This window comes from Cynocephalus volans, chromosome 15, assembly GCF_027409185.1.
Source record: "Cynocephalus volans isolate mCynVol1 chromosome 15, mCynVol1.pri, whole genome shotgun sequence".
Taxonomy (NCBI): domain Eukaryota; kingdom Metazoa; phylum Chordata; class Mammalia; order Dermoptera; family Cynocephalidae; genus Cynocephalus; species Cynocephalus volans.
The window spans coordinates 46554658-46573246 of record NC_084474.1 but is presented as its reverse complement, the minus strand read 5'-3'; the positions used below and the strand labels follow the sequence as shown (position 1 = coordinate 46573246).

At 34.7% G+C, this 18589-nt stretch overlaps 1 protein-coding gene across 1 annotated transcript; it reads right to left on the bottom strand.

Annotated features, from left to right (window-relative positions):
- Positions 1-1763: 1763 nt before the first annotated feature.
- Positions 1764-18041, bottom strand: OTUD6B (OTU deubiquitinase 6B). The gene is made up of 7 exons (XM_063079744.1): positions 17820-18041; positions 17018-17169; positions 14627-14707; positions 9540-9852; positions 7415-7476; positions 4762-4868; positions 1764-4021 (listed from the first exon to the last, which is right to left on the bottom strand). Exons 1-7 carry the CDS (start codon positions 17992-17994, stop codon positions 3937-3939), a joined length of 975 nt encoding a protein of 324 aa, XP_062935814.1. The 5' UTR covers positions 17995-18041; the 3' UTR covers positions 1764-3936.
- Between the last annotated feature and the right edge of the window lie 548 nt (positions 18042-18589).

Here is an 18589-nt window from a genome sequence, read left to right as displayed (position 1 = left end):
GTGAACCACAATTAGTACGTGAAGGGGAGATGAGTTGGGTAATATTTGGCAGGGTAGGGCTACGGCACAGGTCCAGGTTTAAGAAATCAGGAACCACAGAAGAGAGATGTAGGAAAAAAAGATGGAGTTTGCTATTTCGAACTTTTGAGTTTTGACCTGCTTCTGAAACACACTCCCTATGGGGAGCCAGCTGAAAATGAAAGGGTTACTGATCTCTGCTGTACAGGTTAGCCTCATGGAATGTCAGCATGCAAAGCATTCCCAGCAACCAGAAAATAAACCAATTGGCAGGAAAATTGAAAAATCACCAGTCTTTTGAGACAGCATCGGTCTGTGAACTCAGCACAGGACTAGGAACCTAAAGTTGGATATTAATCCAAAAGAATTATTGACTTATTATGTAAACTTAAGCAAGTCAGTCAAATGGGCTCTCTCTCTCTTCTCATCAGTAAAACAAGAAAGAATCCATTCCACTGAGATGGTATGAGAAACAGCTAACTAATGATTCTAAACTACTCTAAAAGTACAGTGTTGTGAGAATGCTAAAATATAGTATCTTAGAACCTCAAGGACCTTAAAGTTAAAACAATCACTAGTTTTATTAATACAGGGGTTCGTTCCATTTAATACTCTATAATACAAAAGAACCTGGCTAACTGCTACTATGACAGGGGCCCCTGTGACAAATTAAAGAATTTTTTTCTTTTTTAAAGATGACCAGTAAGGGGATCTTAACCCTTGACTTGGTATTGTCAGCACCACTCTCACCCAGTGAGTTAACCGGCCATCCCTATATGGGATCCAAACCCGGGGCCTTGGTGTTATCAGCACCAAACTCTCCCGAGTGAGCCACGGGTTGGCCCACAAATTAAAGAATTTTGAAAGCTTGAAAAATGCATGAAAACCAGAAGTTCATAAATGCAGGTATGGCATAAACCAATGTATTTATTTATTTTGGCAAGCTTATTTTGTGATTAAAACGTGGTCTGAGACTTGGTTGAAAGTTCCAAACTGAACAGATGCTTCATGTACTCAGAAATTGCTATAGAAATTCAGTCCTATAATAAAGGAGGGCATTGGGTTGGTTCACTTTATTTCTAAATATGGAAATGGAAAGTTTGATTTTAAAGGGCTTTGGATTTTTTAAGGCCTGCCTTCTAGGGTCAGCCTCACCACTGTGACTTGAGCAAGTCATTCTTAACCTCTTCAAGTCTCATTTCCTATAAATTATATTGAAAAAAATATATATATAATATATATGACAACCCATACCAAGAAGACACTATATTGTCAATTGTGTACCAACATTAAATTGCACAAACTTCCTTCTTACTGCTTCCTATTCTTGCACATAAATGTTTAACACCTATAAGTTTTAAAATATTCTTCAAATTCATTTACCATAAATAAATCTTCATTATTCTAAAAGGTTCTAATATTCTACCTGATTTCTAAGAGCCATAGCTTAAATGGCTATTACTTTATTATCTCCTTCTACTCTGTTTGGGGCATAACTCTACACTCATATATTTATTCCAAATCCCTTAAATGCAAGAATCTGTGACTGTTACTATTCTCAATTATATGTGAAGACAAAATAAAGACTGGATAAAATTCTAAAGCAAAATGAGTTTTCTCTATTTCTAAATTCTAAAATTGTTAAAGAATGACAATTTGAACAAACAAATGTTGATTAAATTCATTCATCTTTTATTCTTCTTTTGGCAAACATAAGATAATATGAGCAAAACTATATTGCTCAATAGTTATACACATTCTTTTTTGCTTTATAGAAGTTGTAAACATAATTTAGTGGATAAAATTTTTGGCTAAAGACATAATCCAGAACTCTGACATATACTTCTCTGAGTTAAGACAAAAGAGAACTTAAGTAACTTTCATTAGTCCATCATCATACAGCAAACTAAATTAGTATATGCTGCTTTTAAATTAACATCTGCCTTTTTTTAAAGATTTTTTTAACTCATAACTAAAATATTTATCTGAAGTTTTATGAAACAACAGAAGCTCACCACACAAATCTTGCTTATAATCATATTAGCCATTTAAAGTTTTTTAAAATAACAAAAATAAAAAATAAAATATAATCAAGAAAATTCTATCTTGTCTTGTTAGGAAAAAAAAGCTACCAATAAGTTATTTTGGAATACTTTAGATTTAGAAGTTTATAGTAACTAGGTTTCATGATATCTTGTATTATTACTTTTTAATGCTGATATTTTAATTTTAAAGTAACAGATGACATGAAAATAAATCCAAAGTGTTTAGTATTTTGCAATTTCATTCTTTTATAAATTTCAGATCCCCAAAAATCCAGATCAAGGATTACAAAATGGCAGACTACAGAATATATTTTGTATAGCAGGCAAAATGGTTTTTAACCTCTTGAATTGGAATGCCTTCAGTTTATCTAGCTGATCACAGTCCTACCAGCTTCCCACGTTGTCACCTATTGGGCATGTGAGACTGATAGTCCATTTTTAATATTATAAACCCAATATTTACTTACAAAAATTAGTTGTGCTCATGGAGTGAAAATCCAAATATTATAAACTTAATGTTAAATCTTACTAGTTATATTTCTAATTCAGGAAAAATAGATCAAACCAAAAAGGTCTCATTTTCATAATACTTCCTTACATAAGAGATTATCAAACACCCTTGTTTATATGGGTACTACCCTCTTAGAAAGAATACTGTTATGAGTAACCTGAAATCCGAGTTAGATAAATCATTCACACAGAAAACCACTGTATACTGATTTCACTATATAGGTCTTGGCTCACAAACAGTACTTTCAACTTTATCCAAATATGAAACATAAAAATTCTCACATATTTGAGTTAAGGAAAGATGACATTAATAAGGCTAACAAAATAGTAACAAAGGTTTTCTTCTAATCCTAGAGAATAAAGTAAAAAGAAGGAGAACTTATAAGACAAATGGGAAAAGAGAAAGAATTTTAAGCAGATGTGGCTTTAGGCCCTATTACACTGCTACTCCCTCAATTTGCACAAGGTAACGAATAAAAGAGTCCAGAAAATGCTTCTAGTGGAAAAAGGCTGCAAGGGAAGCAAAGCAGCTGAGTAGTAATAGAGAAAACACATCAGAAAATATAAAAATCTGTAGTTATGAAGAAAATCAATGGATGACAGTACTAACTCCAGTCTGGAGTTTGAGAAACAGTAAAGAGTAACAAATGAATTCAAAAGACAGTAATCTGTTAGGTCTTTTTAAAGTTACACAGAAATAAAAGGCTAATCTTTAATTCTTTAGAGGTTTAAATGTGACAGGGAACACCTATTTACCTTTGAATTTGTCTCATTTCTTTAAACTTTAATTCCAATCTGAATAAATATTTTTAAACTCTTAATTATTAAAGCAAGCTTCTTAGCTGCACTTCAATGGGGCTACATAAAAAGCTTCAGTATATCAATTCCAAGGTTACTGTAATCAAATTCATTTTATAAGCATTAATTAAATTTGCTATCACCATACTACATAATTGCAATGACAAAGAGACTGAGTCATTTCACTTCTTCAAGAAAAATTACATAGAAATAATTACTTTGAAAGTTTTTAGTAAATGAGGACAAAATTAAAACAAAAATTTATTACAACACAGAACAGAATGCCTAGAATCCTATATAAATAAAAATATCAGCAAATAGTGTACCATCTTGGTCTACGAAAGATATTCTCCACAATGGATTTATAAGTTTTTAAAATTCCACTAAGAGGACATTGATTAAAGTTTATCTCTGCCACATTTCTAAAAAGCCTGTTAGTAGCTTTGCCATAAAACTGATTTAAGGTAGTTGTGTTTTTCAGTAGCGTTTAGAACAATCCAGCACTTGGTAGAAATACTCAGATCAGCACATTGTACTAAAACATAATTGTGTAACATTTTGTAAACTAGCTGCAATTTTCAGTAGCTGTGTTCACCAACTGTGTAACAGAATTGTAATGTTCTCCTAAGCCATATGCATGTCTCATATATCTGAAATAAAAAAAAAGAAGAAATGAGCAGTTTTGGCGAAAGTAACTTATTGTATTTAAATGCTTATTATGTATAAAAACCAGTGACTCAGTCCAGAGGGGTATCACTCAATAGACTACATGGACATACTAATTAAGAGTTCAACACCATTTGAAAAGTATTAGCAGTCAGCAAGATCTGGTTCAATTAATGGAGGGAAAATAGAAAGGCGGAGATGCTGAGTGCTCTATACTGCTTAAATCATAACCTAAATCCCAGACATTTGTGACTACCTTAGTAGGTTTAGCTAATAAACATTAAAGCCAAAGGCAAACCCTCTATGCTGTATTTCAGAGGAGATTTCTCAATCATGTAAAATATTTGCACAATATGAAGGAAAAAAGTTTTTAGGAATTAACAGACAGCATGATATATTTCAACTTTTACACTTGAAACTTTTATCATTATTAATGCCAAACCAAAACAATCTACAGACCAGTCCTAAAATTTTGTAACCTTTAGAAACAACATTATTCTTAACTCATATACAATAAACCACTAGAGGTTTAAAAAATATCTAAATCACTTATTTTGACAATTCTTTCTAGTTCTATAATTGCCTTTAACATAAAAATAAGCAAAGTTAATTCAGGTGAAGATAGTTGTTTTGATTAATCAACATAAACAACCTGAAATCTTTTTATATTCCTTTCTGTCTTAATTATGAAAAATAAAACAGTAAAAAATTTCTAGGTACTTACACAAGTATTAATGGTTTTTTTTGGTATTCTTCGCCAACGACAATAGGAGGAGAATCTGCCTGTATTACCTCTATTGGTGTTTGTAAAATGTGAGACAGAGCTCTTAGCTAATAGGGAAAAAAAAATGTATTAGGAAAATAAAAATGTAAATATTCATAAACTACTGAAGTACACATGAACACAGCAACCAGTCAGAGCAAGGATGTGCTCCATTCATCACTGTACACTGAGAGCCTAGCACATAGTGGGAGCTTAATATATATTTGTTGAGTAAACAAAAAATATAATATTTATTAAACCAAATGCAGAAGTTTCTCAAGCCTTGGCTGCATAACAGCTTTGTAAAAGTATCAAAGCCACAGTTAATAAAGTGGGGTGATGGGGAAGATTGGGTTTATTATACTAGTCTCTCTAGTTTTGAATATACTTAAAATTTTCCATAATAAAAATGTTTAAAATACCATTGCTCAAGCACCAGACCAAATCAATTTTAATAGGGGGCAGGGGGGTGGGGGGGTAGGAGAGGCAGGGCAGAAGAGGTTTACTTTTTTAAAAGCTTTTCACATGATTCTAATGTACAACCAGTTTTGAGAACCATTGTTCTATAATTTTCAAGGCAAAAGCAGAATGTTATATATGTATGAATTGCATTGCTCTTTCAAGGAATTTCCATCTGATTAACACATCACAGAATTTTAAGTAATTTCCTATGATACAAAATTGGAGCTTAAAGCCTGATGAGTAGTTAATAATAAATATTTATGCTAATTTTTTTAGACTACTATGACCAAGCATTCTAAGAACTTTATTGATTCACTCAATCCTCACAGTCTTTACAGGACAGGTACTACTGTTATTTTAAAGACCTAGAATCTGAGACAGAGAAAGGTTAAGAGACTTGTTGAAGTCAAGCATTAGGAAATTAAATGAACTGAGGAAGTCTGATTCTAGAGCCTAAATTCATAAACAAATTAGTCTTCAATCACAGTGCCTTGATCTATGCATTGCCCCATTACAAGAGCACTTAGTCAAGAACACAGTCCTTTTCAGAGGTTTTGAAAGAACATAAGAAATTACTTCAGGAATATGGAAAGGGTTCTACAATGCACAGTGGCCAAATTTAATCCCACACTCTATCTTGTAAAATGCTCTTTGAAGCACATTTTTCTTAAGTATAAAATAATACTTTTAAAAAACTAGTACGGTATGGAGGGTGTGAAGCAAGCTCTGGAAATCCTAACATCTCTTCTAACTTTCCAAAAATCATAGAAAGATTTTCTCTTTAATAATTTAAATTTACCTATTGTAAAAACAGCAACTTTTAAATGAATTCACAGATGAATTTGTGAGTAAACATCCTTCAAAGGATGTTTTAAAAGGCTTTTCTCAATTTAAAGTTGATTAGGTCTTATCACTTAATATAAACTTGTGATCCTTATAAGAACATTTAAGCATCTTTATTCCTAATGTAGTCACAAAGCTACTATAAAAACTTCCTCAGTTTCAGAGACCTAGGAGAGGCATACAAAACTAATGGACATAGTTCCCTCTGGTGGAGCAGTACAAATATAGCACAGTTAAGAAAAAGTCTTCGGAGAGATATTCATGTCACATCTCCAAATAACAAAGTTCTTAAAGTGAAATATTTAGAGCCACAAACCATGATGACTAATCATCATTACATAATACTATTAATAATAATAATACTGCTAGATTCATCCATCTGGCACATCACTTATAAACTTTCACACGTGTACTCTCTGTCTTACTTAATGTTCACAAATGCTCAACCAAGTATACACAGGGGTTTTATTATCCCCATTCAATAATTAAGAAACTTGAGCTTGGGAGACTGGCAGACTCCCCCAAGGTCACAAAGCAGAGAAATGGAAAGAAATGCCAGCACCTGAACCTAGGACTTGCCTTCTTATCCTCTGTCTTTCTAATATGCCAGGCTGCATCATCTCCACTTGGTCGACTTAAGTGTTTTATTTTGTTTTAATGAAACAAAGTTAACACTAAGATAAAAAAAAAAAAAAAAATTAGAGCTATAAAGAAATCTTGATAACTCCCTACAAGTGACTGAACATACTGTTTTTTTACATATGAATTTTAATACATCAACTACTGCTTTCAAGTAAGTAGGTCACTATCAAACAAGAACTCAAAACACGATTGTAATAGATGGGTTGTGGCAGGATTTGATCTGTACTTTCACATAAAAATATTGTTTTCTATTTCTGATGTAAAAGAGATATTACTTTTCCAATAATGATTTTCATCAGCTGAGCCACTAGGGTAAATTCTACTGAAGTAAAACTTTCACTTTCCTAAGTCCAGAAAATCAACTATATTGCCAGTAGCAGCATCACAAATGAAAAGACTTATGCAGATTTAACACCAGCTTCTCCAACACATAGATCTAACACTGAGCTATTTAAAATGAAATAGTGCTTCCCTTCCAAAAGGTACATACATTAATCAAAGGCCTAAGAATGTTACCTCCGTATTTCTTTGTCAGTAGAGAAACAGCAAATATATAAAGGAATCTTCAAAGATAAATTACTAGGATCAGCTGAAAAATTCCTGAAAACTACAGAAGAGATTTAGAAATGATTTAACAACCCACAATCACTATGAATTACAAACTTACCTCAAGCTGACCTCCCCATGCAGCTGTGTTTGCAATATCATCACAGTACTTCGCAAACTCTTCTGTAGAGAGTAGGTCAGAATATAGCACTCAATAATTTTCATAACCCATTTTACCAAATCTCTTTTATAGCTCCCACAACTCCTGATGAAAATGCCCAAGTTATGAACATCCTCCTTTCCTACCAGTACCCTCTAGAATTTAATCTGCTTCCCAGATCCAAACTTAATTAACCCCAGCTTTCTACCACCTTTCCACCTAAAAGCAAAGCAATCCATTTCTGCTTCTCTCCCTCAGCCTGAGGCCTTGGGGTCTCACCCACATAACAAACCCACTTCTTTCTCTTTATCCCAAGTAATGACCCCCAGAACTGCTACCATATTCACTATCTTGACATGTGTTTTGAAGCCAAATTCTGCATCCAAAAAAATACCATGAAAGACTAAAAGATGTAGCCTCTATATAATCAGGTTTACTATAAGACCTTGTGGGAAATATATGAAGAAAATCAAGGTAAAAGTACAAATGAGTTAAAACATTACCCAGAGGTAGCATCAAATAGTGCCTCCACTTGTTATTTTGGAAGCCCTTATGTTATTTGCATAAGTATCAGTTACATTATTTGCCTAAGGAACAGAAAATCCTTTCAGATCAGCCCTGAGAAAAGTAAAAGATCTAATCACTGACTTTACAATGGGCATATCTTGTGTATAAAACTTTTTATACAGCATGTTAAAATGGGAAAGAAGCATCCTTCCTATTCAGAGAGAGGGGGAGGAATTATGGAAAAGAAGAAAAATATGTGTGTTTGTCTCATTTACCATTAAATCCTGTTTGGAGCAGTGCCTAGAATAGTACCTGGCATACAGTAGCCTTCAATTAATCTTGGTTGACTGAATAAAGATAATAAAGTCTTCTGTCTTTTTCTCTGACTCAGCATAATGAACTGCCACCTCTTCTAAAATATCCTACAACTAGAACAGTTGGGGAGTTTCAATGAGTTAGTAATCATTCTAGAGATTGATTATAAAAGGGTCATTTATTATGCTCTTGTGCACTTATCAAGATATAAGGAAAAATGTTTCATGTGCCATAGCAAATTCTGGTTATTTATAAAATAGCAATGACATAAAATAGCAATATGTTAACATTTCCAATATTACATCTATGAGAAATCAGTTGGCTACAAAATTAGATATGCCTACAGTCATTCTTGAGATCATACACACTAAAGAAGACCTAACTGACTGCCAGTGCTCATTCTTATCCATTCTGTATCATGATCTACCTTCCATGGAGGACAGACTCCATTACAGGAAAGACACCCTTAACCTCCCCCTCTCCAATACATCCTGGCCATATGACTACACACAATAGATACTGCCAAACCTACTATCTTCTCATAAGGACTAACTTTCCTCCATTCCATTCTTTACTCCCCCAACGACCTTTCATATTTTTATTTGCTCTCTCCCTCATTCGCTAGTTGTGCATTTTTTTTTATCTCCCTATAAATATTTTATCTTAATTATCAAAAATATTGTAGAGAATAAAGCAGGTTATTAACTCATTTGTTTTTGGTTTTACAAAATCAAACTTTACTTGAATACTAATCTTCCTAACTATAACTTACTGAAATAAAATTAATTCTCCCAAAGTATAGGATAAAAGGTGGAATTAGTTTTCCTAATCATTTTCTGCTTTCTTCCCTCAGGCCTCACATATATTTCCAGAGGCTGGTCAGAGGTATCCTTCTTCCATGCTTAACTTTGTAAAATATTAATTTGTTTCAATAATGGTTAATTGTATTTCTATTTTTATTGTATATAAAATGATTAATATATTTTAACTACAAAATGGTTAAGTACTTAAGAGATCTTAATAAAGCAAAATGTGCCAACATCTATTAAATTTACAGAAAATAATTCTGCCTAAATCTTGTGATTTTTTTTCCTCATAAGAACTATATGAGTTCTTCTTATGCTCAGTCCTAGGAAGAACTTTATTTAAAACAACCACAACTACCAACAGCAACAACACAGCATAGCATGCATAAATAAATAAATGAATGAATAAATAGATAGATAGAGAGATAGAGAAATTAATTAATTAATTAATTAATTACCTGGAGTATACATATCTCCTGAATTAGGGTTTGTTAAAAATGGCAGAAAGTCTTCCACATGGCTTTGCATATATACAGCAGTTTGGCTTCTTAAGGCAGCCACACTCAGAGCACAATGCTGTTCTTTCAGCTGATCTTCAATGGCTCGATACATACAGTGGCCATCAGATGGAATCGGTTTAATTTCCAACTGTCTAGCTGCCAATATTTGAATAAGTTTTTCACTTTCTACATGTCTGGCTCCAGATAAGTTCTCAATTTCAGCTTCAGCTATCCTTTCTTCTCGCTCCTTTTCCAACGCAGCTTTTTTATCCTAAGAAGATGAGAATGCAGGAAAATCAATTCATAACCATTAGGACTAATTCACATTCGTTAAGGGGATGGAGAAGTAAGATTCTCAAAACTTTTTGCCATTTTTCTCCCTTCTCTCATAGGCAATAGCATTTTGATCATCTCATCACTTGTAGAATTTTTTACACTGTGAACTCCTTTAAGGGCAAACGATCTTACTCTTCTGTGTGTTCTCAGAACCTAGTTGTGAAATGGGATAGAAGCAAGCCCTTAAATTTTTCTTTGAAGTCTATTTAAAACCTACATACCAAGTTTCTAAAAACTTTACTTATTGATTTCAAAGTACTATCTTAAGACTGAGTTGTCCTAGGCCTTAAAGCACATTAGTATTATATTTAAGCCCAGGCTAACCTGAGCTTCTTAACTAATCACTCTATCTGTAAGGCATTAATATGCTAAAGCCTTTAGAAGCGTACAGGCGGAAACTCTTCTTAACTAGCTTTAAAAAAACAGCATGTATATACATACACATATACAGCATGTATATACATACACATATACAAGAGTATTTCACAAAGGTCATGGAAAAATGGAATTAAAAGATAATGTGAATTTTTCCATGAACTTTGTGAAGTGCCCTTGTATTTAATAAAGTGATAAAAACAATCTTTATAAAAAATTAAAATATTATAGATAGACTAAAGGTGCCCCTAAAAACCACTGCCATCCCAGTGCTCGCGCTAGAGGTTTGATGTATATCCTTCTAGATTGTTTTTCAATGCATTTCAATAAATTTAGTATACTCAGAAAATGTATAAAAAATTTTTTTTAACAAAAATGGTATCTATCATACATTACATTCTGAAATTTGCTTTCCTTAGTCATATGTCTTAAGACCTTCCCATGGCAGCATTTGCCAGGATGGGGAGGGGTGAGGTCAATGAGATATATGACATGAAGGATGGACAGAAGGTGGGGTGGGAAGGTTGGGAAAGAAGAGAAAAAAATTCCTGACAGCTGGACTAGAAAGGATCAAAAGCCGGAAATAACTATATGTTTCGTAGCTAAAAATAGCTTATAAAGAAGAAAACAGAAAGAGGAAAAAAAAGAGAGAAAAAATAAAAATAAAAACAGCTTACAGAGCTACAGTTCCAGAGAAAAGTGTCAAGAGATGAGACGGGGGCAAAAAAAGATAAGTACATAGTTAATATATATACTAAGTCTATGCATACATAATATAGAAAAAACTAAAAGGATATACACAAAACATTTATAGTGCTTTTTTCTGGATGGCAGGATTACAAAATAAGTTTTATTTTGGTATGTGTGAGTGTATGTATGTGTGCTTTTCCTGCATTTTTCTAATTCTCTACCATGCGAGTGTTTTCTCTGTATGCTTGGGGAGACTGCTTTTCAATCTAAGAGAATAAAAATAGTCAAACTAAATCCTACAAATCTTGATATCAAGTTAAATCTTGATAGTAAATTACAGTGAAGGACTTAGTAAACCAAGAGTAGGAATTAGCCCAGCTCTAATTCCTCCTTGGGGCGGAGAAGTAAATGGGAAGGCAAATTTCAGCTAAACTTACTGCCACATACCTGTACTATCTACCTGTTATGTGCCATGCTATATGAACCTGAAGTGACTTTTACCTGAATAAAAAGCAATAATATCTCCCTAATTAAACATAAGCCTATTTAAGTTTTTTCCTCCCAACTCTAACCACAACAGTATTAACATGAACAAATTTATTTCACTGTATACCTACAACTGTGGATCACAAAGGCATAAAATCTTAAAACACAAGATGGCACTATTATTCCATAAAAGACTAAAAAAAAAGATTCAGAGGGGAGAGGAAGAATAAGCACCTTAGATATCATCTAATCCAAAACCCCTCATTTTCCTCTTCTGAGGAAACAGCACGCAGAAAGATTTCCAAAGGCCATACAGCTGGTTATAGCAGAGCAGGGACCAAGGACAACACAGAGCTCCTTCTATCCAGGCACCTGAATCAGAATAAAAGTTGGAGCAGATGGGAGCTGGAGTTAATGAGGTCATGTACTATTTGACTGGAAGAGTGGAACTTTTACACTATCTGCAAAACTGTTTAAGCCTCTAAAATACTAATTCCAATCAGTTCATTTTTTTCCCTCATGTTTTGCTTCAGTATTACAAAGCAATAGAGCTTCCTTTCTAGGGCACTAGATGGGAAATCCATTGGATTCTTTTCCCAGCAACGTATAATTTCCTCATAACACTAGGTACTTTGGTTTCTACAACCATACCACTGGAGATAGAATGGCATCAATGAAGTCTAATGAAAACATACAAGTATATAAGATGAAAATATCATGTAACTCAAAAATATACTGTTGGTAAAACTAGAGTCATGCTGACATAAAAATATAGCAGAAACAACTCAAGTAATCTTAAGAGCTGGATTTATATCAAACTTTAAGAATGCCATTGAGATAACGTGCGTCTCAGCTTTCTCATTTGTAAAATAAAGAAATTGAACTAGATTTCATTCCAGCTCTCAAATTTCATATTCTTAGAACCTAGTTCTTCTAAGTTCTACTTTGAAGATTCTTTCCACCATACCAAAAGGCTTCTAAGTTCTGAGTTAAATAAAACATTCCAATGTTTTTCTAAATTAAAATTAAGAGGTGTACTCTACAATATTCCACAATATTCTTACAATATTCATAGAATTTCATCACGTTTTTCTTCCAGAGTAATATCTTTCTCAAAGATAAACATCATCAGTGAATTTACTTTTTATTCCTTGACGTCTTTAACAAAAAAAGAGGTTCCAAATAATCTAATACCCTATTGTCCGCCATGATTTCAGGTTCCATTTTCTTAAGTATTATAAACTTTTAATGTGTTCTGTTCCAGAATACCATTAATACAACAATGTAAGAAGAAACTTTGGGCATTTTCTCTGCCAACTATTAAAGCAGCTGACTGTAAAAGATACTAAACTTTTCGAGGGCATAGTTGAAAAAGGTACTAATTTCAGCTATGTAGTATTTTAGGAAAAAAGTAACAAAATTTTTGAGAAAAGTACGGGAGTTTTGTTTTTGTTTATTTTGCTGCCTAAGGGTCCAGGTGGAGGAGATGAACAATTCTGATAAAGACAGGGAGGAGTTGTGTCCTTATATTTTCCAGAATTAAATAGGCAAAAGAAGTATCAATTACTAAGTACAGGCAATTCCAATAAATATTTTGTTTTGCACATAAAAATACTGTCCTTCGTTTTTTATCTGCAGAAGCTAGATGACAATAATGAGACCATCACACAAAAAATGCATATCATTTAAGTAGATAACCTCCAAGATACCATGAGATCTAAATTTTATGATTCTGTGAAATTCATAATCATAATATTTACTCAAGAATAAAATTTTAGGCAAATATGAGAAATGTTTGACTATTTACAACTTAATCAACTTTCAAACAAAAAAGGCGCTGCTCTTAGGTGTAACTTTTTTTGTGTGTGTCTTTTTCGTGACCGGCACTCAGCCAGTGAGTGCACCGGCCATTCCCATATAGGATCCGAACCCGCGGCGGAGCGTCGCCGCGCTCCCATCACTGCACTCTCCCGAGTGCGCCACGGGCTCGGCCCAGGTGTAACTTTTTAAGAGGCATACTATGCAGTACTTAACACAGTAATCAATACTACCATTTGTTAAGCCATTCGTTCTCTAGGCTTTGTGTTAAGGGCTTTGCAAATAGTATATTTAATATTCACAATATCTGTATGAAGTGGGTATTATTTTCCCCTCTTATATGGATGTGAAACTGAGGCTTAAAGAAGAATCATACTTAACGTCACAACAAAGTAAGATTAAAACCTCATCTGTCTGACAGTATATTCCATGCTCTACTAAATTACATACTGCTAAATTATAAGAACAAAGTGAGTTTTAAAATATGCATTTTAATTCTAGAAAACTCAAGAGTTAGTAAAATAATATTTGGGACTAAAAAGATTGTATTTAAATGTCTTTTCCTTTTTTCAAGGTGAAAGGGTCTTACCTACCTAACTTCATTCCCATAATGTTGATATTAGGAACTCACTACTTCCAAATGAGTTTCCTTATAGCTCTTCAATAATGCTATATTTCATTCCCACATTTGTTTTTGTTCATGCTGTTTCTCCTCTTTGGAATATCCTACACCTAAATAATTATATTTCCTTCCAATTCCAACCCATTATTTAACACAGTGTAATAAATTTTCCCTTCTCTGCATTTCAATGGCAATTAACCATTACATGGCATAATTCTCTGAGAATTTTGTATACCTCTATATCTTGTTTAACTTCTAGGTTCAAATCTTTGTTTCGCCAATCAACACCATAGTTTTTAACCAAGGTTATACATCAAAATCACCTGGGCCCACACTCTGAAGATTCTGAATTAATAAGCCTGGGACAATAAGTTTGTTTAAAAAAAAAAAAAAAAAAAAAAAAAAAAAAAGCCTTTGAACTCCCTCTTCCCAGTCCCACTCTCTTATTAGAACTGTTTGGACATGTTATTTTATATTATCTTAGGCCTATTTTCTTCTATAAAATGGGGATAAGAATCCTACTTCACAGGATTATTGTCAGGACAAAATGAGATTTCATATAAGCATCTCAGCATAGCATCTGGTACACAGCAAGTGCTTAATAAATGTTAGTTCAGGTCCCTTGACAAGGAACGCTGTCATTTTTTCCATTCTTATACCTAAGATAATATTGAGCACACAGCACTAACTTATATACTTGGCGACATGACTTTCATACCCGTCTCTTTTGTGCTTTTGATATCCGAGGCGGCTGATTCTCAAGTACCAAGTTTGAAATGTTAACAGCAACAGAATCTATCTGAAGGAAACAAAAAGCATTAACAAGTCAATAAAAATACTTTTAAATTATTATTGAAAGTATTAGGTTATTAAATTACTGAGAATCACAAATATATCCAATCCCACATTTCAAATCAGAACACCACCACTAGACACTGTATTTGATAATATGGTTTTGTCTCCTGTCTCTGTTCTTAAGGTAGAATTCGTCCGATTCCCAAGAAGTTTCCTTACAGCTCTTCAAAAATAATGCTCATCCCCTCATTCATTCATTCCTTCTTAGAATGTTTACTCCATTAATCTAAATACTGTACCTAACTATAAGTGCCAACTCATAAGCACTCCATTCTTCCCTTCTCTGAATGTTGACAGTACATGTAAGCTATAGGTTTATTACGACCTTCATAACCTCAAACGTGCCAGCAGAGGCCCTTCTCCATCTTAATTAGCCAGAACCTGATGAGTACTGTTTCTTGACTCTAGTGACAAGATGAAGTTTCCCTCTCCTTTTCCATCTACAAACTGGTAAATGCAGCAGAAAATGTATTTAACTTACATATCGTTAGGTATTAAACTGATCCTAATACTTTAATGGATATTACATGATCCTTGTAATAAGAAAAAAGATGATAGGCTTTTATTAGGATTAGTAGTCAGTATTTTATTACTGCGACTATAAGTTAAGCTAGTTTTTAGTATGACACATACCTAAAACAATTCAAGGCCTCTAACACTAAAACAATTCAAGGCCTCTAACACACAAAGACAGAAGTCTCCAAAGGCTCTGTCCCAAATGATCAAAATATCAAAATCAGATAGACTTCAAAGAGCGGCTACCAACTTAAGTAAAATTGGGAAACTTATGATTTTGGGGGGAATCTCCTAAAATTTAAAAACTGCCATACTGACAATAGGCAAGATACAGAGAGGCATCCAAAAAACAAAACAGTAATGATGTAAGATTTTAGGTAGTGGTCAGAAAGAAAACAAGTTTAAGTTAATGAAAAAGATAACAGTTCAATGTAGAACAGGAGTTTGTATTTTAGCAGCTGGACAATATGTAGCTTAAGAATCAAACATTTTTGTCTTTGGAAACCCAAAAACGAAATCTTTAAGTTGAAAGCCCTGAAAGAGCAAACAAAACTATCTTGCTAATAGAAAAGATGGGATTAGGAATACCACAATTAGGAATACCACAACTGTGACAACACAAATTAAACACCTTCAGCACCATGCCTTGTTACCTACAGATAAAGTATGTTAAGTTACACAGGAAGGCCAGGATGTTGATGACTGGCTAAAAGTTAAAGAAATTGAGACTGTATTTAACATAAAGACCACTGTAAATCAGTACAGACAAGTTGTTTTCCTTTTCAACAGCATATGGAAAATGGGTCAAATAAAATTAACCATGGCAGATAAGATTTTGCACAAACATAAGAATTTTCTAACTATCAGAAGTATAGTAAAGTTGTGGAATCTATGATCCTCCACATCCAAAACCCAGGCAGTAAACTACTACTCTATACAAAGCTGTAATAGAGTAAGACAGTTCTCATTTTGAATTCTTGCTTAGGCACTTAACAGCTGTTATGATAACTTTGGGACTCAATTCTTAATCTCTCTAAGTCTGTTTCCCACTTGAAAAATGGGATTATCTACATTTATTTTATAGGTAATACCTCATAGTGTGTTACTGAGGATTAAATGAGATAGTGCATGTAATATGTTACACAAAGTGCTTCTCACACACAATAGCTGTAATGATAAAATAAATATTAGTTAAAATGATGAAAGTTAGCATGCTCCAATTTATCTTAGACATCAGTAAAATTTTATTCATTACAACTTGTTCATAAAATACTTTCATAATTTAAAAATGATTTCACATTTGCTGTCCCATTTGATTCTTACAAGAGCCTGTGATTAGACAACAGAAGTATTAGTATCATCAAATGTGAGGAAATTTAGGCTCAGGAAGATTAAGTAACTTTGCCAGAGTTCCAATCCCATTCAGTGGTAATTCTGGGAATAGAAGTCTGGTCTTCCATCTTTCCTTTGGTGAAACTTCCTCTACTCCACTTTATCAATCTGTTCATCTTTTGGGCAAGTAAACAGGAAAAGAAGTGTACTTTCTTTGCTCATCTCCCTTACAAAAACACACTGCCATGTAAACCTGGTCACAAAAATATTAATGAGAGTTGATGCATGAGCATGAGTGAGTAACTGTTTCCCAACCAATTTTATGATTTTATCAAATAAACAGTTTAACAGAAATGGACAGTTGTTTTCAAATGCTGTAGGCAAAGACAAACATTATTTCATATACCTCATTCTCCTTAGAAGTCAGCTTCAATTGTTCCAGTTCCTCTCTATGTTTCTGTTCCATTTCTTTTTCTAACTTGGCAATATCTTCAGTGAGTTGCTTCCTCCTCTTTTTATCATTTTTGGGAACAGCATTCTTCATACCCTGAATTTTGGCTGAAAAACCACCAAAATCATTAAGTCAGAAACTCAGAGTAAGAGAAAATGAGAAACAGGAACCAATAAGGAAGGAAAAGTTATAGAAAAATTATGGAAGCAAGAAGGTCATTGCATAACAGACAGCTACAGAGAAGGACCTAGATGAAGCTAAGACCAAAAATAAAAATAAAAATAAAAAAATCTCATTAGCATAACCTTTAATTTGTTTGAGTTGTCGGGGACAAGAGGAAGAAAAAAAAAAAAACTGAAGCAGGTTTTAAGTCTTTCAAATAACTCTCCGCGCCCTCAAAACTGACGTGTGGCAATTCGAAACGCACCCATTTAGGGCCAAGTGTCGGTACCTGGAGCAGGATTAGGAAAGGGAGGCGGAGGGGGGTTGGGAGGGGACCAGTTTGGGTCCAAGCCCGTGGCTTGGAGGTATTCTGAGGCCGGCACCCGAGCGGCGGGGCGGGTAGGGGGGGTATTAGCAGTTCTCAGAAGAAGCCGCTGAGGCTGGGGCGCTACGGGACCTCCGCGGCGGCGGAAGCGGGACAGAAAAGTCCAGGAGGATCCAGATCAGTCGCTCTTCAAGGTTCCCTAGAACCGGCCCACCGCGCGCCCTTCCCTGGGTCTGGGTGTCTTCTAGATTCCCTCCTTCTTCCCCTCACCTTGCAACTCCTTCTTCTCTTTGCGATGCCTTCTCACCAGCTGCTCCTCCTCATCGAGCTCTTCAGTCAAGCCTGCTTCCATGACCACCAGGTAGCCCAGCACACGCGCTGGAAGAAACCCGCACCACCAGCTAGCAGGCACCTTGTACCCCTCAACCTTCACCCGGGGAACCATTGGCCACGGCTGGGATCCAGGCCCGCCTTCAAGGCGGCACCGGATCTAAGCCGAGCCATTGGAACGAGGAGACCAAGGAATGGACACTGCGCGTGCGCACTAGCTTGACCCGGCTCTGACGGGGCGAGGGGGAGGAGGAGGAGCGAGCCGGCGCGCCGAGTTTGCAGCCTTCTGATTGACGAACGCGCTTGAGCCCCTCGGCAGTAGGGCTACGCTCCGGCTGTTGACCCTGAGGTGAGGCGCACAGAGATGACGTATGTCGTAACGGGAGCCGTTTGGGTCGTTTTATTTTCCGTCCGGCGGAAGATCCCTTAATTTTCGTGTTTGGTCCTCTTTGCTAAGAGCCATTGAAAAGGTAAGGAAAAAAACCAAAACATTTTAATAAAACTGTCAATAATTATCAGTGGGGATCCTTGGGCTGCATCAAATGGTATGGAATTAAGCTGTGTTTATTGTTTTCAAGGTCATAATACTGCACTTCAGAAAGGATCAGAGATAAGTAATGGAGAAAATGCCTCCTCTTGAAAAGGATGTAGCGCCGGAAATAGAAGCTATAGAAAGATTTAGGAATTGTATAACAAGGGAGTTTAACAAA